General features: G+C 46.6%; 1 protein-coding gene across 1 annotated transcript in view; it reads right to left on the bottom strand.

Moving 5' to 3' along the window:
• Positions 1-20,637, bottom strand: part of LOC122930746 — a 286,203-nt gene that overhangs the window by 252,859 nt on the left and 12,707 nt on the right. The window contains exons 2-5 of the mRNA XM_044284322.1: positions 18,970-19,022; positions 13,060-13,223; positions 9,244-9,415; positions 2,927-2,992 (exon numbers count right to left, since the gene is read on the bottom strand). Of these exons, the coding sequence (XP_044140257.1) occupies positions 2,927-2,992; positions 9,244-9,415; positions 13,060-13,223; positions 18,970-18,994 (427 nt within the window). The 5' untranslated portion in view covers positions 18,995-19,022. The remainder of the gene's footprint in view (positions 1-2,926; positions 2,993-9,243; positions 9,416-13,059; positions 13,224-18,969; positions 19,023-20,637) is intronic.

Here is a 20,637-nt window from a genome sequence, read left to right as displayed (position 1 = left end):
GTGTGAAGTTATTCTGAATGACCCTATGTGCACCTTGAATATTATATACCCTTTTAGGGATAGATTTCAAATAGCTCTGATACAGCAGAAACCACTAAATTATGAAATTGCTAAATTGGGAATTGTATTTCAACCCAGAACAAAAACTGTGCTTTGACGGACACTAAATAACTTGCCCAGCTACAACAGGACAGCGGTAACGAGAGATTTAGCGGGATATAAATTTGAGGCCTAGTATTTAGGCGCTGGGTGACCGGTATGGATTTACTGACAGAATTAGACTGGGATATGGCCAAAAAATAACCACACTATTGCTGGTTAAATGCACTTGGTGTGACAGCTTGACCAACCACACTACTGAGGGTTAAATGCACTTGGTGACGGGCGCAGCTTGCCCCTGATGTAGTATATGGCCAAAAAATAAACAGACTATTGCTGGTTAAATGCACTTGGTGTGACAGCTTCACCCTGATGTAGGCTTTAGCCAAAAAACAACCACACCATTGAGGGTTAAATGCACTTGGTGGCAGCTTGTGCTGGCGCACCACAAGACACAAAATGGCCGCCGATCACCCCAGAAAAAAGTGACTGACAAACGGTCTGGGCAGCCTAAAAACAGTGAGCAATTGAGTATCAGCAGTTCAATCATCCACAGCTGCAGATCGATCAATTAATCAAGTCCTTTGGAGGAGTTAATCTGCCTAATCTCGCCCTACTGTCGCAGCCGCAACCTCTCCCTACGCTAATCAGAGCAGAGTGACGTGCGGCGCTACGTGACTCCAGCTTATATAGAGGCTGGGTCACATGGTGCTCTGGCCAATCACAGCCATGCCAATAGTAGGCATGGCTGTGACGGCCTCTTGGGGCAAGTAGTATGACGCTTGTTGATTGGCTGCTGTGCAGCCTTTCAAAAAGCGCCAAGAAAGCATCAAAAAACGCCAAGAAAGCGACGAACACCGAACCCGAACACAGACTTTTACGAAAATGTTCGGGTCCGTGTCACGGACACACCAAAATTCGGTACGAACCCGAACTATACAGTTCGAGTTCGCTCATCCCTATTTGTAAACGCTATAACTTTTACCCAAACCATTTCTTTTTTTACCCAAACATTATTTTTTTTATCAAAGACATGTAGAACAATAAATTTAGAGAGAAAATTATATATGGATGTCGTTTTTTTTTGCACAATTTTACAACTGAAAGTGAAAAATGTCATTTTTTTGCAAAAAAATCGTTAAATTTCGATTAATAACAAAAAAAGTAAAAATGTCAGCAGCAGAGAAATACCACCAAATGAAAGCTCTATTAGTGAGAAGAAAAGGAGGTAAAATTCATTTGGGTGGTAAGTTGCATGACCGAGCAATAAATGGTGAAAATAATGTAGTGCAGAAGTGTAAAAAGTGGTCTGGTCATTAAGGGTGTTTAAGCTAGGGGGGCTGAGGTGGTTAAGCCTACTGTTTCCATAGAATGGCGCTAAAAGAATTACAGAGTAACAGACCGTCTGGTTGGACTAAAAAGTTAGAGATATCAAAATTCTTCTAATGCCACAGCGCAAAAGGCACTTCATAGTGCTGCGCCTGCCACAATTAGGGCCTAGGTATCCTGCATATGAATATTCCTACCTTGTTTAGGTGATCTGTTTTTTCCCTAGTCTCCAGGCCCAGTTATTGTTCCCCTTCCCTCCTGTGTTCAGTGTGGAGTTTTCCCCCACACTGATGGTGACAGAGGTCCTATCAGTGACTGACATCCTTCCCTCTATGAGGAGGAGGTCCTATCAGTGACTGACAGCCTTCCCTCTATGAGGAGGAGGTCCTATCAGGGACTGAAAGCCTTCCCTCTATGAGGAGGAGGTCCTATCAGGGACTGACAGCCTTCCCTCTATAAGGAGGAGGTCCTATCAGGGACTGACAGCCTTCCCTCTATGAGGAGGAGGTCCTATCAGTGACTGACAGCCTTCCCTCTATGAGGAGGAGGTCCTATCAGGGACTGACAGCCTTCCCTCTATGAGGAGGAGGTCCTATCAGTGACTGACAGCCGTCCCTCTATGAGGAGGAGTTCCTATCAGGGACTGACAGCCTTCCCTCTATGAGGAGGAGGTCCTATCAGGGACTGACAGCCTTCCCTCTATGAGGAGGAGGTCCTATCAGGGACTGACAGCCTTCCCTCTATGAGGAGGAGGTCCTATCAGGGACTGACAGCCTTCCCTCTATGAGGAGGAGGTCCTATCAGGGACTGACAGCCTTCCCTCTATGAGGAGGAGGTCCTATCAGGGACTGACAGCCTTCCCTCTATGAGGAGGAGGTCCTATCAGGGACTGACAGCCTTCCCTCTATGAGGAGGAGGTCCTATCAGGGACTGACAGCCTCCCCTATATGAGGAGGAGGTCCTATCAGGGACTGACAGCCTTCCCTCTATGAGGAGGAGGTCCTATCAGGGACTGACAGCCTTCCCTCTATGAGGAGGAGGTCCTATCAGGGACTGACAGCCTTCCCTCTATGAGGAGGAGGTCCTATCAGGGACTGACAGCCTTCCCTCTATGAGGAGGAGGTCCTATCAGGGACTGACAGCCTTCCGTCTATGAGGAGGAGGTACTATCAGTGACTGACAGCCTTCCCTCTATGAGGAGGAGGTCGTATCAGTGACTGACAGCCTTCCCTCTATGAGGAGGAGGTCCTATCAGGGACTGACAGCCTTCCCTCTATGAGGAGGAGGTCCTATCAGGGACTGACAGCCTTCCCTCTATGAGGAGGAGGTTATACAAGTTATACTGAACAGTCACAGAAAACTATATATGAATCTGCTCAGCTCCTCCTGCTCTATAACGACCCGCTGCAGTCCAAACACCATGTTCTATGTGACAGGTGTAATGTAATGTAAACTATGAGCGGTTTTATTATTATAGGTCTATATGAATCTCACTTACCTTTGAGTTGTGGGGACAGTTGGTGTCCATGTTCATCCAGCAGGATTTGCTCCACCAGAGTGTCACCTAATAAGAAATGATACAGACGTCCTCAGTGCTGGATGTACACTATACAGGGACCGGACGAGTTCTAATGGTCCTAAATGTACAGCCGTGAAATAGTGTCCACGTCCCCCATACTGTGCATGGTCACATTCTGGTGGTCATTGTGTGTCCTGGCATTGTGATAGATACTGTATGGTCGTTACTATGAGGGTGCTGTAGTATTATTATTATAGCGCCATTCATTCCATGACACTGCAGATATGATGAGGGGTATACACACATATCAGAAAAATATTTCAATAACCATGAACAAGACAAGTTACAGACTGGTACAGAAGGAGAGAGGACCCTGCCCGTGAGGGCCTACCATCTACAACAGGGGTGCAGAACCTAGGGCCCAGTGGCCACATGCAGCCCTTGATACCATTCTGTGCGGCCCCCAACCATGTGGTAACAGACATATATGTCCATGTTTTGTGGCTGCTCACATGTATCTGTCATGTATTCTCCCATTGGATGGGAGTACTAGAAGTGTAACTAGACATTAATGATATGGACTGCATGTTCAATATGCCATAAATATAGTATTTCAGTTGGTAATACCCCTTTGAGTTTTATTTTTCGGCCCTTCGAATTGGTTCAGGCTGACAATGTGGCCCCCAACCAAAAAAGGTTGTGCACCCCTGATCTACAAGGTATGGGAGAAGGACACAGTAGGAGAGAGTGAAGTTGGTCATGGCGGTATAGAGGCCTCAGGGTCACTGGTTTTAGGCTTGTCTGAAGAGGTGGTTTTCAGGTTTCTTTTGAAGATATTCACTGTAGGTGAGAAAGGTCTGAAGTGTTGAGGTAGCGAGTTCCAGAGTATGGGGGCTGCATGGGAGAAATTTTGGAGTTGATTGTGGGAAGAGGTGATAAGAGGAGAGGAGAGAAGGAGGTCTTGTGAGGATCGGAGATTACGTGTGTGGATGTATCGGGAAAGTAGCTCAGAGATGTATGGAGGGGACAGGTGGTGGACGGCCTATTGCCTACTTGTTAGTATTTTAAAGGGCTTCTGTCACCCCATTAAACCGTTTTTTTTTTTTCTTTACTAATAATCCCTACACTGCGATCTCATCATACATAAGCTAATTAATGATTTTCGTTCAGTAGAATTTGTTAAAAATCGATTTTTGAAATATGTAAATTACCTTGCTACCAGCAAGTAGGGCGGCTACTTGCTGGTAGCAGCCGCATCCTCCGATGGTAATGACGCCCCCTCTGCTTGTTGATTGACAGGGCCAGCGGACGGGATCTTTCTCTGCTGGCCCTGCCTGTTTTGATTCAATATCTGGCGCCTGCGCCGCAGCCGTACCTCTCTTCAATCTGCGCAGGCGCACTGAGAGGCGGCCACTCGCTCGGCCGCTCCATCCTCAATGCGCCTGCGCCGATGACGTCACATCTACACCCGGCGCAGGCGCATTGAGGAGCGAGCGGCCGCCTCTCAGTGCGCCTGCGCAGATTGAAGAGAGGTACGGCCGCGGCGCAGGCGCCAGATATTGAATCAAAACAGGCAGGGCCAGCAGAGAAAGATCCCGTCCGCTGGCCCTGTCAATCAACAAGCAGAGGGGGCGTCATTACCATCGGAGGATGCGGCTGCTACCAGCAAGTAGCCGTCCTACTTGCTGGTAGCAAGGTAATTTACATATTTCAAAAATCGATTTTTAACAAATTCTACTGAACGAAAATCATTAATTAACTTATGTATGATGAGATCGCAGTGTAGGGATTATTAGTAAAGAAAAAAAAAAAAAGGTTTAATGGGGTGACAGAAGCCCTTTAAAGTATTCGCTGGGCAATGGGGGGGTCAGAAAGGAATGGCAAAGTAGTAATGGGAGAGAGGTGGATTAGCCGGGCAGCAGAGTTGAGAATATATTGGAGGGGTGCGAGGGTGCTAGATAGAAGGCCACAGAGGTGTGTGTTACAGTATTCTAGGTGGGAGATGATGAGGGCATGTCGAATTTTGTTTGCAGACTCATGGTTGAGGAATGTGTAAATTCAAGAGATATTTTTGAGTTGGAGGTGGCAGGTGATGTGCTGGTTGGTGATGGGCTTGGATGTGCAGTTTGTAGGACTTGGTTGACCGAGGAGTGTGTGTAGCCATTGACCATGATAGGTCTGTTGGGGGGGTTGAATGAGATGGGGAAACATGATAGATTCTGTTTTATCCATGTTAATTTTAGAAAGCGAGAGCAGAAAGAAGATATAGAAGATAGGCATTGTGTGATTCTTGATAGTAAGGTGGTGATGTCTGGAAAAGAGAGGTAAATGTGTGTAGCATAAAAGTGATACTGAAATCCATGGGACTCCATGGCCGAAGGTGTAGATTGAGAAGAGCAGGGCTCCTAAGACAGAGCCTTGAGGGACACTAACAGAGTGGGGACGAGATGAGGAGGTGGTGTGAGAGTGGGAGACACTAAATGTCCAGTATGAGAGGTATGATGTGATCCAGGAGAGGGACAGGTCCGTGATGCCAAGAGATGAAAGAGTTTGTAAGAGAAGGAAGTGGTCGACGGCAGGGGCGGTTTGGCAATGTATTGTACCGGTAAACTTCCCGGTGGGCTGGTGGAGCCCAGCTATTCTTTTAAACGCTTGAAGCCAGCGCCAATACACATACCGACGGCTGCGCTGCTCAGTCCCGACTGTCTGACACATCCGGGGCTATAAGTGTGTGTGAAGGTGGGTGGTGGTTGATGACGTGTGGTGTGCGCAGTGTCAGGGATCTACCGAGTGACTCCGTCACTGCCTGCCAGCCCTGCTGCGCTACACTGACTGGACTTACTATGGACGGGGCTCAACCCCCCCCCGGGTGTGTGAGATCTCTCACCTCGCTGCCGCTCCACCCCTAGGCTGCCCGAGTGAGTTTGACACTTCCAAGTGTGAAGTTCCACACAAATGAGATTATGGGGCTGGCTGGCGTGCGCAATGCCGGCTAAACTATTCAGACATGGCGCGCGCCGGCCCTAGTAATGTGACCCTGTGCATGCTGCCTGCATGCTGCTGTGAGATGTGATCTGGACAGTAGGGTGGAAAGGCTCTCATCTGTAATGGTGGAAAAGCAGGTTGGGGGGGGGGGGAGGAATGAGCAGTTGTGTAGAGGGGCAGTGGGGACTGTGGGCTGAAGTCTGTGGCATAGTCCTCAGCTGAGATGAGGGGTGAGGGTGGAGGCACTGGGGGACGGAGACGAGAGTTACAAGTGTTAAAACGTTATTTAGGGTTGTGAGAAGATATGATGTGAAGTAGGTCTGTTTTGCAGCAGTGAGTGCGGACTTGAAGTTGAGAAGGGATTGTTTGTATGTGATAAAGTACACTGCTCAAAAAAATAAAGGGAACACTTAAACAACACAATGTAACTCCAAGTCAATCGCACTTCAGTGAAATCAAACTGTCCACTTAGGAAGCTACACTGAGTGACAATGTCACATGCTGTCGTGCAAATGGGATAGACAACAGGTGGAAATTATAGGCAATTAGCAAGACACCCCCAATAAAGGAGAGGTTCTGCAGGTGGTGACCACAGACACTTCTCAGTTCCTATGCTTCCTGGCTGATGTTTTGGTCACTTTTGAATGCTGGCGGTGCTTTCACTCTAGTGGTAGCATGAGACGGAGTCTACAACCCACACAAGTGGCTCAGGTAGTGCAGCTCATCCAGGATGGCACATCAATGCGAGCTGTGGCAAGAAGGTTTGCCGTGTCTGTCAGCGTAGTGTCCAGAGCATGGAGGCGCTACCAGGAGACAGGCCAGTACATCAGGAGACGTGGAGGAGGCCGTAGGAGGGCAACAACCCAGCAGCAGGACCGCTACCTCCGCCTTTGTGCAAGGAGGAACAGGAGGAGCACTGCCAGAGCCCTGCAAAATGACCTCCAGCAGGCCACAAATGTGCATGTGTCTGCTCAAACAGTCAGAAACAGACTCCATGAGGGTGATATGAGGGCCCGACGTCCACAGGTGGGGGTTGTGCTTACAGCCCAACACCGTGCAGGACGTTTGGCATTTGCCAGAGAACACCAAGATTGGCAAATTCGCCACTGGCGCCCTGTGCTCTTCACAGATGTAAGCAGGTTCACACTGAGCACATGTGACAGACGTGACAGAGTCTGGAGACGCCGTGGAGAACGTTCTGCTGCCTGCAACATCCTCCAGCATGACCGGTTTGGCATTGGGTCAGTAATGGTGTGGGTGGCATTTCTTTGGAGGGCCGCACAGCCCTCCATGTGCTCGCCAGAGGTAGCCTGATTGCCATTAGGTACCGAGATGAGATCCTCAGACCCCTTGTGAGACCATATGCTGGTGCGGTTGGCCCTGGGTTCCTCCTAATGCAAGACAATGCTAGACCTCATGTCGCTGGAGTGTGTCAGCAGTTCCTGCAAGACGAAGGCATTGATGCTATGGACTGGCCCGCCCGTTCCCCAGACCTGAATCCAATTGAGCACATCTGGGACATCATGTCTCGCTCTATCCACCAACGTCACGTTGCACCACAGACTGTCCAGGAGTTGGCAGATGCTTTAGTCCAGGTCTGGGAGGAGATCCCTCAGGAGACCGTCCGCCACCTCATCAGGAGCATGCATAGGCGTTGTAGGGAGGTCATACAGGCACGTGGAGGCCACACACACTACTGAGCCGCATTTTGACTTGTTTTAAAGACATTACATCAAAGTTGGATCAGCCTGTAGTGTGTTTTTCCACTTAAATTTTGAGTGACTCCAAATCCAGACCTCCATGGGTTGAAAAATTTGATTTCCACTTTTTTATTTTTGTGTGATTTTGTTGTCAGCACATTCAACTATGTAAAGAACAAAGTATTTCAGAAGAATATTTAATTAACTCTAGGATCTGTTATTTTTGTGTTCCCTTTATTTTTTGGAGCAGTGTATATAGTGGTCACTATGAGGACACTGTGATGGTCACTGTCTGTGGTGGTCACTACATGAGGGGCCCTGAAGCCTCATCCGCAATTGCGGCTATCATTTATATATGTTTGTCATGTTCACATTGAGTAACTTTTGGGATATATTTTAATATCACCTGTGGCTCGTTTTGGCATCAAATCCTAAGCCAGACCCAAATCAATTCAGGCCACAGGCAAGACCTAAACTTCAAACTAGGGATCAACCGATTATCGGATTTACCGATATTATCGGCCGATATTCATGATTTTCAAAGTTATCGGTATCGCCATCTAATGTTGCCGATATGCCGATAATGCGACCAGCGCGCGTGTTCCCTCAGCAGCACAGAAGATAAGGAGGCAGTGTCTCCCTCCCCCTGTGCTGCTGCTGCCACCAATGAGAGGAGAGAAGGGAAAAGGAGGCGGGAGCTGGCTGCAGAATCATATAGCCGCACTTAAGGGGTTAACTGCCACGGATCGCAGCTATCTCTCTTAGAGGTCGGGTGCTGCTATATGATTCTGCAGCCAGCACCCGCCTCCTGTATTTGAATTAATGGGCGAGTTATCTTCATTGGTGGCGCAGTGCACACCCCCCAAACCCCAGCATTAAAAACATTGGTGGCGCAGTGCGCCCCCCCCGAACCCCAGTATTAAAAACATTGGTGGCTCAGTGCACCCCCAACCCCCACCAGTATTAGTCATTGGTGGCAGTGGCCACAGGATCCCCTCCTCCTCATTGGTGGCAGTGGCAGCTTCTGATCGGAGCCCCAGCTGTGTAATCCTGGGACTCCGATCTGTTACCATGGCAGCCAGGACGCTACTGAAGCCCTGGCTGCCATGGTAATCTCCCTGCTGCTGTGTGCACAGAGCACAGGGCAGCAGGGAGAGTGTGAGGTCCTATTCACCCTAATAGAGCTGCATTAGGTTGAATAGGACAAGGGTTCTAGCCCCTAAGAGCGCTAATGGTTATAAAAAAAGGTTTTTATAAAAAACATAAACACCAAATATTAAGTATAAATGAAAAAGAAAGATTTTTTAAAAAAGTTAAACGTTAACAATAACGTTAAAAACAGCAGATTTATGTAGGAATTTCATTTTTTTTCAAAAATGAAAATGCACAGAATATCGGTATAAATTATCGGCTATCGGCCTGAAAGTTCACAGGTTATCGGTATCGGCTCTAAAAAATCACTATCGGTCGATCCCTACTTCAAACCTCAGACTAGACTCCAAAATCGGTTCAGATCCCTAATAAATCCAGAGGGAGATCTGTATTACTGTGGACAATGTAAGTCATGAAGACCTCTATTTCATGGGTGACACGTCTCATACACGATGTTACCTCTATGACGGAGTTCCTCCAGTACAGCGTCCAGGCCGGGGGAACCATGATGTCTCCGTAATACATACAGACTGACCCACAGTCCTATCACAGCTTCTCTTCCTAGGTGATATATATCCTGTAGTAAAGTCCGCGCCAATCTTCTTCTGTCCTGTTCTAGACTGTGGTATTTCTAGAACCCAAAAAAGATGAGACATAAGGTGCGTTATACACGATACATAACACAAAGGGTTAACACACTGCAGATACTACATGTCTGTCTTCTCTGTAATGTGTTGTCCAGAGAAAGGGAAATCTATGGAATAGATGCGGAGAAAATCCTTCCTGAATCCACAAGTAACAATCAGATTATTTCCAGGATGTAGTGACCCCTAATGTACGTGTGCGGGGGAGGGGATAAATCCCCCACAATACTGGATTATACACTTCTGGGGGTTCTCCGTCAGATATGAGCTGCTGTCTGTTACTAAACTGGAAGTTGTCCAACATCTTACTCCGACATATGAAGCACAATTGTCATTCAGCCTCTTGTAGACAGCAGGATGGTGACAGGAATGTCGCGCAGGGGATGTGGATCTGCTGTGTCACGTGAACAGATTTGGCTTGGGGTAACTCCTAATAGCGTTATCTAAGCAGCCCCCCTGGTCCAGTGATGGATCCAGGGGGGGGGGGGCAACGGGGCAATTGCCCCTCCCGAGCTGGCGGCGGCTGGGCACAAGGAGATGAGCGCTTCCATTGTGGAAGCGCTCATCTCCATAGTCATCTGTATCGCCGTCCTCAGGACAGGGATACAGATGGCTGTGCTGAGGCAGGGGAAACCTAGAAACCTAGAATGTGTCGGCAGATAAGAACCATTTGGCCCATCTAGTCTGCCCAATACACTGAATACTATGGATAGCCCCTGGCCCTATCTTATATGAAGGATAGCCTTATGCCTATCCCATGCATGCTTAAACTCCTCCACTGTATTTGCAGCTACCACTTCTGCAGGAAGGCTATTCCATGCATCCACTACTCTCTCAGTAAAGTAATACTTCCTGATATTACTTTTAAACCTTTGCCCCTCTAATTTAAATCTATGTCCTCTTGTAGCAGTTTTTCTTCTTTTAGATATTCTCTCCTCTTTTACCTTGTTGATTCTCTTTATGTATTTAAAAGTTTCTATCATATCCCCTCTGGAGGGAGAGGCGTGTTCCTTTCCCTTCGTCTGATAGGCTGCCGGCCTCGTGCCTGCATCCTATCAGAGGCCGGTGCAGGCGGCGCGATGACGTCATTGCGCCGCCGCCTGAGCTGTACAGAGCGGGACACAGGCCGGAAGAGGCCTGCATCGCATCGCTAACATGGAGGTAAGTGTGTGGTATTTTTTGTGTTTTTTTTATATATACAATACTTTTACTGGCACGGGGGGGGGCTGTCATTACTGGCACAGGGGGGGCTGTCATTACTGGCACAGGGCGGGCTGTCATTACTGGCACAGGGGGGGCTGTCATTACTGGCACAGGGGGGGGCTGTCATTACTGGCACAGGGGGGGCTGTCATTACTGGCACAGGGGGGGGCTGTCATTACTGGCACTGGGGGGGGGCTGTCATTACTGGCACAGGGGGGGGGCTGTCATTACTGGCACAGGGGGGGGCTGTCATTACTGGCACAGGGGGGTGCTGTCATTACTGGCACAGGGGGTGCTGTCATTACTGGCACAGGGGGTGCTGTCTTTACTGGCACAGGGGGTGCTGTCATTATTACTGGCACAGGGGGTGCTGTCATTACTGGCACAGGGAGGGGATGTCATTACTGGCACAGGGAGGGGGCTGTCATTACTGGCACAGGGAGGGGGCTGTCATTACTGGCACAGGGGGCTGTCATTACTGGCACAGGGGGGGCTGTCATTACTGGCACGGGGGGGCTGTTAATACTGGCACATGATTGGGGGCACTATAGGGGCATCTACTGAGGCCACAAAGAAGGGGTATTTTATATGGGGCGCTCTGTACAGTACAATTTTATACTGGGACACATTATGGTGGCTACTATGGGTAAGGGGGGAGGAGTACTATGGGGTCATCTACGGGGGGCACTAAGAAGGGGTATTTTATACTTGGAAATTATGGGGGAAACTGAGGGCATCTACTGGGGCATTTTATACTGGTACATTATGGGGGCACTAGGAGGAAGGAGGGTGTGGAGCACTATGGGGGCATTTACTGGGGGCACTATATAGGGGTATTTTATACTGGCACATTATGGGGACATTAGCTCACCTGGGGGCATTACAAGGGGGTATTTTTTGCACTGTCACATTATAAGGAGAATTATTTCAACTGGGGGGGCATTATGGTGGGCTTTATTACTCCCCCATGGTATGACCCACTAGTAGCAGCACCAGCCTCTCCCTGCTCTGCTATCCCTCTGCCCCTTCTCCAAATCCTTATTATGAAATTTTTCTCATTAGGATAAAACACAACATGAGCTCCGCCGAGCCCCCGGCCAAGTGTGGAAGTGGCGTCCGAGATCCCCAAGGGCCAAGTCAAGTAATTTTAAGTTTTCATGTGAAATATGTTTGTTATACACACATAGCCTACACTGTGCCCCACAATATACAGTATACCACTACACTGTGCCCCACAATATACAGTATACCGCTACACTGTGCCCCACAATATACAGTATACCGCTACACTGTGCCACACAATATACAGTATACCTCTACACTGTGCCACACAATATACAGTATACCGCTACACTGTGCCCCACAATATACAGTATACCGCTACACTGTGCCCCACAATATACAGTATACCTCTACACTGTGGAGTCTGTTTTATAAGAACCATTGTTTTGTGGCGGCGGACAGAAAATAATCTGAAAGTGCCCCTCCCGAGACCAGGCTCTGGATCCGCCACTGCCCTGGTCTTCACCCTTTAATCCCTATACAGGGGAACCACCAGGCCGTTACCTCCTGGAGTAGTCTCTGTTCAAGTGATTGCTGACACACAGGGGTCAAGAGAGGCAGAGCACTGAGCGATCAGGCAAGACTGTAGTCGGGGAAGGCCAAGGTCAGGGCAGGTAGAGTTCATGTAATACATTAAACAGTACGAGGTCAGGCCAGGCAGAGTTCATGTAATCCATTAAACAGTACGAGGTCAGGGCAGGCAGAGTTCATGTAATACATTAAACAGTACGAGGTCAGGCCAGGCAGAGTTCATGTAATCCATTAAACAGTACGAGGTCAGGGCAGGCAGAGTTCATGTAATTCATTAAACAGTACGAGGTCAGGACAAGCAGCTCATGGTCAGAATGAATATCAGGTGGAGGTCAGGTCAGGCAGTGAAGGGTCAAATCTGGAAAAACAGGCAGAAGTCAGTACACAGGTAAATAGACAAAGTATATCACGTCTTTGCAGGAATCTAGTCACTAGAAACCATTGTTCAGAGGCTCTCTCCTGTGGGAAGGCTTCTTAAATACCCTAGGGAGGTCTGCCATAAGTTGGAGTAGATGATATGCGTGCATGGTGCATGTGCCCCTTCAGGTATGGAGAAGCATGGCCATAGATATTCAGGCTGCATCCTGGATGGAGTAAAGAGAAGAACTACTCCAGAAGTTGGAGTCCTTAGAGTAGGAGGAGAGAGATGTTTGTCCAGACCTCTGGCATCCAGGAGCTAGAAGGCAGGTGACCACTGCGATAGCCGTGCCCGCCAGAGGGAGCGGAGCGGTAGCGGGCATCAACCACCACTATAAAAATTACGTAAACTGTGCCTGTAACACGTGATATCACTTGGGGCATTCATATACAATACCGGCGGCTCATGTCCTCTCACCTCAGTATCCGGGAGATTTCGGGAATGTAGATCACTCAGAAGTGGTAGAAGACTCATGTTCTCCACAATGTGGAGCAGATCATCCTGGAAATATTCATACGTCATCCTCAGGAAGTGATCTTTACACTGACGGAGCTGCTGGTAGAACTGCCGGGTCTCATCATCTAGGAAACGGAGGGGACACAAGAATGAAGTCGTCTAGGACATGGAGGAGACTGATGGCAGTTTATGTGGAATATTCCTGTCCTGGATCATTTTACAGGTTTCCACTAATGATAAATCCACAACCCCCTGTAATTCACCAGCACAATCCCTGCAGGACACATTCACCGGAGACATCTTTACATTGATTTCAGCATTTCTAGACATGTAGATACATGGCAGATGTCACTACTGGTGAGAAGCGAGGGGGACGCTCCCCTTATTCAAGAGATAGAACCGGTCTCAATAATACACTGCCCTCAGAGGGAGACAGTGGTTCTGTCAATACAAAATTGGGCTCCGGGTATCTGGTTTGGTGGGTACACCTCTGCATCTGCCTCATGTATATTTACTTTACTGTGACTGTGCCCGAAGATGTGGTTAGCTTCGTGTCACACTTGCTGTATGCTATTGGACAGGTAACTTTTCTGTAGCCATCTCAATATTATCACAGGCAGGATGACAATGATAGGTATCACCTCTGTGTAGATAACACAGGATCCACCATTTTCTCTACAGATAATGGCTACGACCGCCCATTTACTATAAGCGTCCTATGGGCGGTCGTTTATCTCTGAATGGACGTTCTGGAACGTCCATTCAGAGATGGCAGCTGCACGCTAATCGTTCCCAGGTGTCCCTGCCTTCTAGATCGCTGTTTACACAGCGCTCAGCAAGCACTGTCTATACAGATCAGGAAGCGCTATCCGGTCATGTAACCGCCAGGGCCATGGGAGTGCAGGAGCTGTCCGGTCTTCCACAGACCTCGATCAGCCCTGCACTGAGGCTGTACAGCGCAGATGACGTCACATCTACACCCGGCACAGGCGCACTGAGGAAGGAGCGGCCGAGCGAGCGTCGTCCTCTCAGTGCGCCTGCGCCGACTGAAGACCGGTACGGCGCAGGCGCGAGATTTAGAACGCAGACAGGGCCAGCCAGAGGAGGAGAGCGCTCACTGGCCCTGTCAATCAACAGGAGGAGGGGTGTTTTTTTTAAAGGAGGATGCGGCGGCTACCAGCAAGCAACCGCCCTACTTGTTGGTAGCCAGGTAATTAACATATTATAAAAGTCTGTTTTTTAAAGAAACTAGACAACAGAAAAGGGTAAGAGCCCTATATATTGAGAAATCGCACTATAAGGATTTTAATTAGCCCAAAAATGAAAAATGACTTTTGGGGGGTGACAGAAGCCATTTAAAGTGAATAAAGAAAGTAGACATATTAGGTATCGCCGCATCAGTAACAACCAACTCTATATATAAAAATATCACAGGACCTAACCCCTCAGATGAACACCGTAAAAAATAAAATAAAAAAAGTACCGAAAAAGCCATTTTTTGTCACATTACATCACACAAATTGCAACACCAAGCGATTAAAAAGGCGTATGGCTCCAAAAATAGTACCAATCAAACCGTCACCTCATCCCGCAAAAAACGAGATCCTACCTAAGACAATCGGTCAAAAAATAAAAAACTGAGTCTCAGACAATGGAGACTAAAATGTGATTTTTTTTTTTGCTTCAAAACTGCTATGTTAAAGTGAAATAAAAAAAATAAAACAAAAATGTAGACATATTAGGTATTTCCTAGTCCAACCTGCTCTATAAAAAATATCACATGACCTAACCCCTCAGGTGAACACCTTAAAAAAAACTGCCAAAAAAGCAATTTTTTGTCACCTAATATCACATAAAGTGCAACACCAAGCGGCGTATGTTCCCCCAAAATGGTACCAATCAAACCGTCACCTCAACACGCATCAAATGGGACATGGCATCTAAAAACCAGTCCAGCAAAATCTGCCTTCCAAAAACCATATGGCGCTTCTTTTCTTCTGTGCCCCTCCGTGTGCCCGTATAGCAGTTTACGACAACATGTGGGGTGTTTATGTAAACCGCAGAATCGGGGTCATAAATATTACATTTTGTTTGGCTGTTAACCCTTGATGTGTTAAAGAAAAAAATCTATTAAAATGGAAAATCTGCCAAAAAAGTGAAATTTAGAATTTCTTTTCTCCATTTTCCTTTAATTCTTGTGGAACACCTAAAAGGTTAACAAAGTTTGTAAAATAAGTTTTGAGTAAGTTAAGGGGTGTAGTTTTTACAATGAGGTCATTTATGGGGGTTTTCACTATGTAAGCCCCACAAAGTGACTTCAGAACTGAACTGGTCATTACAAAAGTTGACTTTGGAAATTTTCTTAAAAATTTAAAAAATTGCTTCAAAAATTCTAAACCTTCTAACGTTCTAAAGAAATAAAATTACATTACCAAAATGATGCCAACATAAAGTAGACATATGGAGATTAATGAATATTGAATGAGGCATCACTATCTGTCTTAAAAGCAGAGAGATTCAAATTTAGAAAACAGTTAATTTCACATTTTTGTTAACCTTTGCATTTTTTTTTATAAATAAAAGGTAAAACATATTGACTTAAAGTTACCATTTACATGAAGTACAATGTGTCACGAGAAAACAGTCTCTGAATGGCTTGGATAAGTGAAAGCGTTCCAAAGTTATTACCACATATAGTGACACGTGTCAGATTTGCAAAATTAAGCCTGGTCAGGAAGGGGGTAAATGGCCCGGTCTGGCAGTGGTTAACATTCTGGGGTACGTACGACTTTTTGATAATAGAAAAGTAGAATGACAAAACTCTACAATTTTGGCATTTTTATGCAGTTCACCATATGGGATTAAAAATTTGATGATTTTATGGTTTAGGTCGTTACGGATAATAAAAATTATCTAAAGGCTTTTTATTTTTATTTTTTACCTTTTTACATTAATAAAGAAGAAGAAAAAGGTGTTTGGAGGGTGGGGGGTTACTTGATTTTTCTTTTTTCCTTTAAGAGGCTCTGTCACCATGAACAACACTATTAAATTAGACATACCCCTTGGTAGGGCTCATCATGCTAATTAAAACGATACCTTTCTTTTTTCTGTATGATAAACAGCTGCAGAGAAATCTGTGTTTTTATTCATATGCAAATGAGAAGTTGTAGAATCCTTTGAGCACCGCTGTGTGACACCCCCTGTTCTCTGCACACTCCCCTTCCTTTTGATTGACAAGGCTAGACAGCAGGCTGAGGGCAGAGCGCTGTCCAAGAGCTGTGCGCTAGCATCTACATATCATATACACTATGTACTATAGCTTCACCACACTGAGATCTGCTCAGAAAGCTCATCTACATATCATATACACTATGTACTATAGCTTCACCACACTGAGATCTGCTCAGAAAGCTAATCTACATATCATATACACTATGTACTGTAGCTTCACCACACTGAGATCTGCTCAGAAAGCTAATCTGCATATTACTGCTTTATTTACAGGCACCATATATGATCATACAGACACCAGTCATATGTGTTAGCTTATAAACATAGAAAAAACATGTTTTTCTATATGGCAATATTATAGCTTGTGGTATAGTTGTCTACCATGTATGTAGAGATCCTTAGTTCAAGTCCCAGGAGAGGCTTACTTAAGGTTTTTTTTTTCTGATATTTTATTTTCTCTTTTTATTTAAACCATAATAAAAGGATATACTATAATAAATCTTATATAATCATATAATAATATTAATGATAATAAAAACTCTTTACAATATTCTGAATAGTGTTTGGTTATTTTTTTTCTATAACCTTTTACTAGTTTATTCACAGACACAATATATGATTATATGGAAACCAGTAATATTTATTAGCTTTCTAAAAAACATTCTCAATATGATAAGGACATAGACTTTTCTCACGGGAGAAATGTGGAAGAAAATAAATATAGAGAATTGTGAAGAAAGCAGTAATATGCAGATTAGCTTTCTGAGCAGATCTCAGTGTGGTGAAGCTATAGTACATAGTGTATATGATATGAAGATGCTAGCGCACAGCTCTTGGACAAGCCTCTGCCCTCAGCATGTCTAGCCCTGTCAATCAAGGGGAAGGGGAGTGTGCAGAGCACAGGGGGTGTTCCATAGCAGTGCTCAGAGGATTCAGCCCTGCCTCCTGGTGCTCCAACTTCTCATTTGCAAATTAATAACATCTCTCTGCAGCTGTTTACTCTACAGACAAAAGAAAGGCATAGTTTTAATCAACATGATGAGCCCCACTAGGCAGTATGTCTGGTTTAATAGGGTTGATCCTGGTGACAGAGACTCTTTAATACTGATTGTAAAACTGACAAAATGCCTATTCAGCCCTTCCAAATTCAGGGCTGAATAGTCATCTGTGCATGTCAGGTCCAGGGGCCATTATTAGTCTCTTGGCTGCCCCACAATTACATCACAGGGAGTTCTTGCCCTCTCTCTAACCACGTAGATGCTGCAGCATTGGCATGGGCATCTAAGGGGCTAAACTGCTGGGAATGGAGTTAGTTTTGATCCCAGCAGTGAGAGCCGGGAGCGCACTGTATAATACAGCCAGTACTTGTCAGCATTAGGTGATAAGGAAGACCATGCTGCAGCTAGTGGGGTGGGGTGGGAGAATGCTGCGGCCAGTGGGAAAGGAGTGGGAAAAGGGACAATGCTGCTGTCAGTAGGAAAGGAGTGGAAGAGGGTACAATGCTGCAGCAAGAGGGGGAGGGGTGGGAAGAGGAAGAATGCTGCTAATGAGGCAGAAGGGTGTGAAGGGACAGTGCTACTGCCAGTGGGGGACAGATGAGAAAGGGGACAATGCTGCTGCCACTGTAGGATAGGTGGGAAAGGGATAATGTTGCTGCACTGAGGGATCTGTTTGGCACTACTGAGGAAGAGGTTTTGAGCTGCACTGTGGTACGTGGCCCAAGTGGGGAAGCACTTTCTTTACTTCACAGTGTGATTAGGTGTTTCTATGTTTCACTTTTATTTTCCTTCTTGTGTTAATCGTGCGGGTTTTATGGAAGCAGTGGAGCTTCTTCTGCCACACGGTTTGCATAGCTCCCATTCACTACAATGGGAGTCACAGAACCAGGGGTGCATCGGCCTGTTAGGCTGTTTCCGTGACCTTGGCCACCGGGGGCCTTCGCTTATTCTGATCTCGCTATGGAACGGTGAGATGGGACAACCCCTTTAAGGGAGTAGAGAGGGGGCTGTATTGTATGAGGAGCAGTGGTGTTTGGGTGCCAGGGCTGCTTTTTAAAGGGAACTCCGGGTGTTTTATATTGACGACCTATCCTCAGTATAGACCAATAGTATCAGTATGGCGGGGTCTGACTCCTGGTGCCCCCCACCGACCAGCTGTTTGAGGAGAAGGCGACACCCCATTGAGCGCTGTAGCCTTGTCGCAGCTTACTAAGCACAGCGCCTTCGATTGTATACTGGCTGTGCTTGGTATTGCATTTCAGCGCTATTCACTTGAACAGGACTGAGCTGGGCCCGGGCCATGTAACCAATGAACGTGACATCACTAAATTAGGAAGAGGCTGCAGGGCTCACCGGAGCGCCGTGGTCTCTTCACAGCTGATCAGCAGGGTGCTGAAAGAGGGACCCCCACTGGTCTGATACTGATGAGCTATTCTGGAGAGGACATCAATGTCAAAATCGCAGACGACCGCTTTAATCGCAGTCCGGCCCTGCAGCAGCCATACCACAGTATATATCTGCTGTGTGACCCCATTTCCTATTAAGTCTGTTCCTCATCAGGACATTGGAAGGTGAGAATCGTGCAGATGTCGTAGATCAGTCACCGCATCCAGTAATAAGAGAGAAGAGGAGGAATCCTTACCATCGCTGGAGGTTATAATGCTCATCCTGGACCTGGGACGATATCAAAATCTCCTGCAATATAAAACACCTTTATTACATTTAGGAGAAGAAAAAAGAAAATCCAGAATTTTCTTTAACCCCTTAAGCAGCGGCAGATTTTCCTCCCCACATTCTGACGTTAGGTTTGTATCTTCATATTCATGTGGCTGATGAGGTTTAGTGTTAAAATTGAGAAAGCAGAGGAGAGCCGGGTGTGTAGGGTCGGGGTATCAGGGATTGACAGGGAGAAGGGCAGCCTCCCACCTGGTGCTGTTGTGCTGAGTGCTCAGACCGCTCGTAGCGTGGTAGGCGCCTGCTGCCCCACACCCTCCTACGGTACTCAGGGTCAGGTGATCAACCAGGGAAGAAGAAAAATAAAGCAGTTTATCGGCGGCGCGGCAAGGAAGAGTCAGGGAGACCTTGAGTGAAGAAGAACTCGACTCTATTCATAATCAACAATGTGTTTCGGGGTTGGATTGACCCTTTCCTCAGGTAAGTACATCAACAGCAGTGGTGCACCTCCAATAGAGGCAGACCAGGCAGCTGCTATGGGGCCCCTGTGGGAAGGGAGCCCACAGTGGAGGATAGGCCACACCCACTAATTACACTTCTACAGGTTGCGGCTAAACTCTATGCAAGAAACTGACCTTCTGACTTCACATCACATTCTTTTGTCACATGACTTTTGAATAGAAGGGTCGAAAGCTGAAGCAACACAACCCACTTATATAGCTACCTGTGAGAGTAGACTATAGGACGTGAAGAAGGACCTTTGGTGATGTCATCATCATGTGACCAGTTCAGACAACTGGTGAAACCTGTGTGATGTGGCTGTGAGGGGGCGGAGCTTGTGTGTGGTGCCTGGAGGAGAGATTAGTGGTGTCCTGGGATAGTCCATATAACATTCTAGAAATACTGGGAGTTGTAGTTCTGTCCTATTATATCCCTCTACATGTAATTGCAACTTATGCCCTAGTACAGTCTGGTAATGCTGGGAGTTGTAGTTCTGTCTTATTATAGGTATTATATATAGATATAACTGGCTGTATAGTCACGGTATATAACCGCAGCTTGTCCTGTGTGTGGACGGTATGTGGTCAGGTATATGACTGGCTGTATAGTTACAGTATATAACCGCAGCTTGTCCTGTGTGTGGACGGTATGTGGTCAGGTATGTGACCGGCTGTATAGTTACAGTATATAACCGCAGCTTGTTCTGTGTGTGGACGGTATGTGGTCAGGTATATGGCTGTATAGTTACAGTGTATAACCGCAGCTTGTCCTGTGTGTGCGCGGTATGTGGTCAGGAATATGGCTGTATAGTTACAGTATATAACCGCAGCTTGTCCTATGTGTGGACGGTATGTGGTCAGGTATATGACTGGCTGTATAGTTACAGTATATAACCGCAGCTTGTGCTGTGGGTGGACTGTATGTGGTCAGGTATATGACTGTATAGTTACAGTATATAACCGCAGCTTGTCCTGTGTGTGGACGGTATGTGGTCAGGTATATGGCTGTATAGTTACAGTATATAACCGCAGCTTGTCCTATGTGTGGACGGTATGTGGTCAGGTATATGACTGGCTGTATAGTTACAGTATATAACCGCAGCTTGTGCTGTGGGTGGACTGTATGTGGTCAGGTA

This window comes from Bufo gargarizans, chromosome 3, assembly GCF_014858855.1.
Source record: "Bufo gargarizans isolate SCDJY-AF-19 chromosome 3, ASM1485885v1, whole genome shotgun sequence".
NCBI classification, from domain to species: Eukaryota; Metazoa; Chordata; class Amphibia; order Anura; family Bufonidae; genus Bufo; species Bufo gargarizans.
Note: the sequence above shows the minus strand (reverse complement) of the source record. Positions and strands in the feature narration are given on the sequence as shown.